This window comes from Macadamia integrifolia, unplaced genomic scaffold (assembly GCF_013358625.1).
Source record: "Macadamia integrifolia cultivar HAES 741 unplaced genomic scaffold, SCU_Mint_v3 scaffold2175, whole genome shotgun sequence".
Taxonomy (NCBI): Eukaryota; Viridiplantae; Streptophyta; class Magnoliopsida; order Proteales; family Proteaceae; genus Macadamia; species Macadamia integrifolia.
The window spans coordinates 17375-25316 of NW_024868556.1; the positions used below are offsets into that span (position 1 = coordinate 17375).

At 39.2% G+C, this 7942-nt stretch overlaps 1 protein-coding gene across 4 annotated transcripts; it reads left to right on the forward strand.

Moving 5' to 3' along the window:
• LOC122065992 (heterogeneous nuclear ribonucleoprotein 1-like) lies at positions 1 to 4777 on the forward strand. Of its 4 annotated transcripts, none has more exons than XR_006136179.1 (6): positions 1 to 266; positions 403 to 524; positions 811 to 1068; positions 1477 to 2692; positions 2847 to 2930; positions 4205 to 4777. XR_006136179.1 is itself a non-coding variant. In XM_042629820.1 (5 exons), the coding sequence occupies exons 3-5, from the start codon at positions 847 to 849 to the stop codon at positions 4216 to 4218; spliced, it is 1452 nt and encodes a 483-aa protein (XP_042485754.1). In that variant the 5' UTR covers positions 4 to 266; positions 403 to 524; positions 844 to 846; the 3' UTR covers positions 4219 to 4777. The 4 variants fall into 4 exon arrangements, 1 of the variants encoding a protein (XP_042485754.1); XR_006136178.1 differs by having other exon boundaries at positions 821 to 1068; XR_006136177.1 differs by having other exon boundaries at positions 2 to 266; positions 844 to 1068.
• Positions 4778 to 7942: the final 3165 nt, after the last annotated feature.

Sequence of the window (7942 nt, forward strand, 5' to 3'; positions counted from 1 at the left end):
GACCTCTCTCTCTCTCTCTCTCTCTCTCTCTCTCTCTTTATATTCTTTCCACCCTCTCTCAGATTCGAAACCCGTCTCTACAGCTTCACCTTTTCTCTCTTTGTATAAAAATTTCAATTTTTTTAATTGAATCAATCGAATTGGAAGAACAAAGTAAGAGAAAAAAGGGGGCCTTTTCGGGGAGGATGAACACGCCCTCTGTTCTTCTTATGCCTCCTCTCAGATCTTAGATTGCCGGGATTTCGCAGCTGGGTCTCTTCCAATCGGTGAGTTCTTTTTCTTTTTTACCTTGTTTGCTTAAGTTGTGTTTTAGCTCTGCATCTCGATCTATTACGAATGGATCTTTTTGGATTTAACTTTCAATTTCATTTCGTGGGTGTTTTTATTTTTTAATTTTTTCAGGAATCCTGGATTACGGTTTCATTGATCCATGAAGGATCCGATGTTCCTGGATTGAATTCGAGAATAGCCATTTCATATCTGATATACTATCTGACCCTGTGCTGGGTGATTTCTTAGATAAGGTATATTACTTCTATCTTCATTAGTTTTTTTAATCATGCATTTCAATTTAGTGGCTTAAGTATTTCTGGTTAATTATTAATTGAATTCTATGTTTAGTTATTTATTTTCTGTTGGATTATATGTTAAGGATTGGATCTGATGGATGATGTTTCATTTTTGTGTTAAATTGGCTTTGTGATTGTAGGAAAAAAAAAAAAAAAAACTGTATTTCGCTTTCACTTTCTTTAAATTTGAATGGGGTGTCAAGGACTTGTGCAATTCCGTTTCTGAGATTGTAAATTTTAGCTGATTGCAGAATTTTGCGTTTGGGATTTGCAGAAAATGGAATCGGATCTTGGGAAACTCTTTATCGGTGGAATTTCTTGGGACACAAATGAAGATCGTCTGAAGGATTATTTCAGAGCTTATGGGGAAGTGGTGGAGGCTGTAATCATGAAGGATCGGACCACAGGTCGTGCTCGTGGGTTTGGTTTTGTTGTCTTTGCCGACCCTGGCGTTGCAGAAAGAGTAGTAATGGAAAAACACACGATAGATGGTAGAACAGTAAGTAACTAGATTCCTTGTCACTTACCCAATTAATATTATGAATATGAAAAGGAAAACACAAAATGAAACTTATGTCGATTTTTAATAGTCATGCTATTTATCCATACTACCTTGACAAGTTCCGAAAAGTTAGTCCCTTTCCCTGCACTATTAGTCAAAATTCTTATCACAGAATTTTCAGTTCTCAACCTGGTTCTGATTTTAAACAATTCACAAGTGAGACAAAACTCTCTCTCTCTCTGTTGCAACTTTATATGCTGTCCTGGATTTCGCAGAGACAGATTTTTTTTTTAAGGAATATTTTAAGGAACTAGAAATGTCAGTGAAGACCTTCTTTTTTTTTTTTTTTACAAGGACCTAGAATAGAAATGCACACATTACATTTATGGGTTCTGTAACTCTCAGGTTGAGGCAAAGAAGGCTGTTCCTAGGGACGATCAACACATTCTGAATAGAAGCAACAGTAGCATTCATGGGTCACCAGGTCCTGCCCGTACTAAAAAGATATTTGTAGGAGGTTTAGCATCCACAGTCACAGAGAGTGACTTTAAAAAGTACTTTGATCAGTTTGGGATGATCACTGATGTTGTCGTGATGTATGATCACAACACCCAGAGGCCAAGAGGCTTTGGATTCATCACTTATGATTCCGAGGAAGCCGTGGAGAAGGTGTTGCTGAAAACTTTTCATGAACTAAATGGAAAAATGGTTGAGGTCAAGAGGGCTGTTCCCAAAGAGCTGTCCCCAGGGCCTAGTCGCAGTCCAATTGGAGGCTATAACTATGGCATGAGTAGGGTGAATAGCTTCCGTAATGGCTATACTCAGGGGTATAATCCAAGCGCAGTTGGTGGCTATGGAGTCAGGATGGATAGTAGATTTGGACCAGTTGCTGGTAGTCGGAGTGCCTTTCCCTCATTTGGTCCTCCTGGTTATGGAATGGGTGTGAATTTTGAGACAGGGTTGAGCCCCAGCTATGGAGGCAGCACAAATTTTGCTACTAGTCTTGGCTATGGACGGGGATTGAATCCATATTACAGTGGGAACTCAAATAGATTTGGCAGTCCTATTGGATACAGTGGGGGTAATGGAGGAAGTGGTTCTGTTTTAAGCCCGACAAGTAGAAATGTGTGGGGTAATGGAGGACTTAATTACGCCACAAACTCCACAAGCTCCACAAGCTCTAGTTCTTACATGGGTTCTGGAAGTGGTACCATTGGAGGAGGTTCGTTCAGCAATAGTGGAGCAAATTGGGGTTCATCTTCTTCTATTTCGGCTCAAGGTGGAGGGACTGGTTCTGGCTATTCTAGTGGGAATCTTGGTTATGGAAGTGTGGATAGCAGTTATGGTTTGGGAGGGGGAGGATATGGAAGAAACAGTGGAACTGGTGTGGCCCCAACATCATCATATGCTGCATCAAACGGTGGTTATGATGGGGCATATGGGGACTTTTATGGTGGTGGTTCAATTTATGGGGACCCTACTTGGCGGTCTGCATCTTCAGAGCTGGATGGGTCGAGTTCATTTGCTTATGGGCTTGGCAACGCAGCATCGGATGTTTCTGCTAAAAATTCTGCAGGCTTTGTTGGTGGTTACAGTGTTACTAATAGACAATCAAATAGAGGTAAGGGGTTGTCATCTTATTTTTCTTCTTGTTTAAAGTTCACGGAAGTTTACTTGCAAACCATCTTTTAACACCCCCCTCCAAGAAATTTTTTTTTGACTTATTTATGTTAAGAAGGCCAATCTAAATAAAGAACATATTTTTATGTCTGCAGACTTATGTTATATAAAATGACTTGCGGGTTCTAGGTCCCCTTGCTTGACATGCCTTACATGATTTTCTCAACCTGGACCATCGGGTAGGTGGGCCATATCTTGTAATTCATGTGACAATTGTAAAATCCCAACCATCTGAAAGATTCGTTTTTGACCATTTCTTGTCAACATTGATTCATTGACTGTTCAGTAGTAGGCAATTGAAGTTGGCATTCAGAACTGTAGCCATGCTACATTACTTGGCCTTTTTCCCAACTAAATGGGAATGGGTACATGGATCCTGTTTTGCCATGCAACTCTATTTAAGGCCTTGTTTGTTGGCGAGCCAAAGCCAGGCTAGTGGATTAAATGGTTATGAATTTGAATTGGAGTTGTTTAGGGACATTAAAATTTCAATTCAGATTTTAATTGGAACTGACTAAGTTCATGCATTTTGACCACCACCCTCTACAGTCTGGTTTCAAGTTCATCAGCACAACAGACATTTCGGAAGAGCAATGCTCAGGAACCACACTCAGATCTGGAGTCTGGATTACCACATGACCACACCCACATTGATGTCTGACCTATCTCATCATCTATCTAGTGACTGTTTTAGCATATGTATATAAGATAGACATTATATAGACAGTTTACCGCCATACATATGGCAATAATTCATCGGTAATAAATCCATGTTAAAATGCTCATTCATTTGTCAGTTGACAACCTCAGGAGTCCAGGTAGGTGCTCTTTTGCACCAAAAATAAGCTCAGTTGCTTTTGAAATTCAAATGCACAGATGAAACTTGTCTGTTGTCCAAACGGTGTACAGTTGGTCGGGTCACTAAAAGGTACTTTTTCTACCAGGACTACTCCATGACTCCATGACTCCATGTGCATTTGATAAGGATGCTTGGTGTGGAGTTCTGCTTCTGGTGTGAATGCTTACCATGTTAGAGTTGTTCAAGTGGTTTTTAACATGGTAGGCTCTTGATCTTTCACTGAAGAATCGATCACCTTGTTCGGTAGTGGTATAAAGACTTTGTCACCCAAGCAAAATTTTGGTTCTTTGGGTGACATTGTACTTGTCCTGAACCCCAGCCATTGTGGTATTCTGCCACATGTTTAATAATAGGTTATTGATCCGGAAATAAGATTGGAAACAAAGAGTTCCACCAGAGGCAGGGGTGTTTTGTGATGGCTGGAGGTGTTGGGATTTGGGTGTAAAATGGATTAAACACAAAATGATTCCCTTTTCATGGGCACTTTGTGAATGATCACTTCGTCTAATTTTTGAAGTTGGTTCATTATTCTGATTAGTGGTGGTGTTACTGCTACCTTTTATTACTTACACTCTTGTTCATTGCTTTCTTCAGGAATCGCTGCTTAGGAGTATTGTCATTTGGATGTCAGGAAGTTGTAGGTGAAGAAGCTGCAGTGAAGCAGGTGAATGACTGTGCATTTCGTACATCTCCTCATTAATACATTTCAGTTTAAAGGAAATTGATTATCTAGAGCTAACTGGATTGCTGTTTTGAAGAAGTCAGATTCAGAAAAAAAAGAAAAAAAAAAGAAAAAGCAGTTACAAGGGATTTTGTGTAAGGTTTGAGGAATTTGAGTTTTAAATTTAGGTTTTCCTTATTGGGGTTTGATTGAGATGTAAAATCAGATTGCGGGATATATTCAGAAAGAGTTGTTCCGATTAATGTATCGTGCATCTCTGGTGGCGCAGCGATACATACACAATAGACTTTTTTTTTTTTCTTTTAATTTTTCCCTGCTGTAACGTCTCTGGCAAAGTTCTTGGTTCTTGTCAGGTATGTTTCCTTTTCTGGGTTTTGTTTTCCTTTTTCTTCAGATTGTTCCCGAGGATCTTATTACTAGTGTGAAACTTTTGAGGGATACCTGTCTGGGGCCCCAATAATAAGTTACCAAATATTCTGATTCAATTTCTATTGAAAGATCTTCCATTTCAGCAAGACTAAACTTTATTATGTATCAGATTGTTAGTAACTCTCACCTCTATATTTTCTCTTTTGCTTTGAGGACCCTGTTTTGATGATAGGTTTGGAGATGTGAGTTTTGTAGCTCAATTTGGCTTTAAAATTCAGAGATAGGTTTAGGGCTCCCCCCCCCCCCCCCCCTTTTTTTTTTTCTTTTAATGAAATGGTCTCTTTTAGTATAGCATTTGAAACACTTATTTTTGCCATTAGTAAAAGGATTAAATGGATCGAGTTGCAGATTTAGATCCTGACCTCTAATATGCTAGGCTGACTTGGTTGATATTCTAAACCTTAATCTGATGAGAGGACAGACCTACTTTTAAGGCTCACTGATTTTAAAATTTCATCAGAGGTGGTGGAGCACATGCTGGTGAGTGTCCTCCATTCATTGAATATAACTTTGGAGATGGGTTTGTAAATATATCTGATCCATGGTCATTTTCCCTATCTGTTTGCTTGCAAGAAAAATGTAAATATTTCTTTGGAAAATGAAATATAGTGTGCAGAAAAAGTTATTTTTGGTGTTTGGCTTAAAGGGAAATGCAAATATTTCCTTGGCAAGTGAGATATGTTTTACAGTGAGATGAAATATTTCTCTTCACTTCCCTTGCAACCAAACAGAGCCTATGGTTCTGTCAATTTCTTCACTGTACAGCTGGTCCAAAACCATCTATACTAATTGGATTTTTTGGATATCCTCATTGGTGAAAAAATTTGAATAGTGGGCCCTCACTCTCACCCCACCATCCACCCCCCAAAAAGAGAGAGAGAGAAAGAGAGTGATAACAGATTAATATTAATGATGAAATTGCTTCTCCTAGGTTAAATCATTCATAGTTACAAGTTCATCTGAAATTCTTTTCTGTGTCTTCCCCAGTTGTAGTCTCAAAACAGTTATTTGTGCTTTACCTAGATTTTGATCCTTCCATAACAAAAGGGCTTTCAAATCTCATCCATTTGGGTTTTCTTATCAAAGCATTATGAAGGAATGGTATTATAGATGGTGGCAATCCTCTTTGGTTCATCCAATGGTGACATTATTAGCACTATTAAATCTTTGCTTTTTGATATGGGACCCAACTCCTCCACTTTTCACCCAGTGTTGTTGATTGCTTTATAGTTCTTAGGCCCAACATGGTCCGGGAATAGCCCAGACCCAAGCCCTGAATTGGTGGAGAATGTTTTCTTACTTTTGACTTGTGGTTGACCCCTAACTTTTAAAATTTATTTTATGAAAAAAAATCCCCACGAGGCTAGAGTGGAATTCTTTATCATGAGCTCTCACATAATGAGTCCTCGGATTGACATTGACACTTTTTGGGTCCCTCGAACAAATCTGTCTCCTGCTCTCTTATTGGTGTGATTTTCACTTGTCGAGAGTTTTTAACCTTTATTTTATGGGTCTGGATCCTCTACTAGGAGCGAAGAGTTTAAAGAGTCATCTTACCTAGGGTGACCTAAGAAGGTGTGTCCAAGGTCTTTCGGGGTGAAAGAAGGGGAGGTAAAACTGACTTTTAACTTTTGAATCCACCCCTGCCCTTTATTTGTTGGGTCTCCAGCTGTGTTAGGGTCCTTAGGGATGCCAGTGGGGCCATTTAAAACGGGCAACCCTGCTGCTTTGCTCCTAAACGGTGTATGGTATGATTTTTATTGGGCAAGGATGGTCATGGTGTATCAAGCCAGTGGGGCCTGTTGAAGCGACATAGAAGAACATCAATGAAGTGCAACAGAATAGTTTCATACATAGAAGGGGATTGAGACCATTTCATATGAGAGAGAGAGAGAGGGTGTTAGCATACCCTCTCCTGGCAGCTCAGAGATCCCCTTCCCTTGCAAAATTTTAAGGTCGGGTGTGATATTGATGGAACTCTACTGAGGGGGGGAAAAAATCTCAGACCTCCCCAATGTGGATGGTTTTAGGTATCAGGGTTGGATTGGCCATGACCGGTACCAGATTGTTACTGTCTCGGTGTTACTGGAATAGGGGAGGGAAATGGTTTGATTCAGCCCGATATGTATCGGTATTGTTGGTGACCGATATATGTAGCAGTACTGTACACTTAGACAAAGCTTACGTGGCAATCTTAGGTAGGAGAAAAAGGCTGCGGTTACTTTACTGCAACAAGCTTTGACTCCTTGGGCCAATTAGGCCCATGACTAGCCCAAATGAGGTTGTGGCCGACTTGAAAAGACATGCTGGTTAGGGGTTTTTTTTTTCGTGCGTGTGTGTTTCGCGTGCTATAGGGGTTAGTTCAAGGGCCTAGGCCAGGCTTGACCATAGTTAGAAAATTCGGATTCAGAAATTATTCGGGTGGAGAATTATTCGGAATAATTCGATTGATTAATTTAAGGATTCGGTCAAAAAAGCTTATTGGGTTTTGTTTTTTTGTTTTTTTTGTTTTTGTTTTTTGTTTTTTTTTTTTTTTTTTTTTAAATACTATTTAAGTGGACCGAATAATTCGGTTTAATCCAGTTCGGTCCGAATTATTCGCGTTTTATATTCACTTTTGAAAAAATCACGAATTTTAACGAATTTTATTTTTAATTCAGATTTGGTCAGAATTTTTGATTAAATTTGAAAAAATTCGGTTCGGTCGAATAATTTACGAATTATTCGGCTGAATTGATAACTAGGGGCTTGGCCTATTAAACGATCGCATAAAGGGCTAGACAAGAGATCCATGAGGAGCCACACATGGGACGTTCATTGGGTCACAAATATTGCAATACTATAATTTTTATTACTATTTTTTTTAAAGAAGATTGGAGGTAAGAGGGTCGAACCAATCGACTTACGCTAAAGCCCAACTACCTAACTACCTGTCACTAAACTTAAAGTTCATCCCCGACATGCTTGTTAGGCTGGGTGAGGTGAACATGAGCAATCATGATTTTAGAGCATGGTATTGGAACGATTATCGATCATCCCCAAAACCATTATGGTATCGGATCACCAATATTGGACAAAAATACCTTTGCTTTAATTAATTATTTTTCTTTTGACTTTTTTACTCCTAATCCGTACCATTCAATCGATATAATATTCATCAGGTAGATCAAACACTTACCAAGCCAATCCGGATCACCCGATCCAATTCCAATACTTACAAC

Bases quoted from the DNA above. Each gene is read 5' to 3' on its own strand.
- LOC122065992 (XM_042629820.1), top strand. From the start codon at position 847: ATGGAATCGGATCTTGGGAAACTCTTTATCGGTGGAATTTCTTGGGAC. The intron at 1,069-1,476 runs GTAAGTAACTAG...TGTAACTCTCAG, and splicing joins ACACGATAGATGGTAGAACA to GTTGAGGCAAAGAAGGCTGT.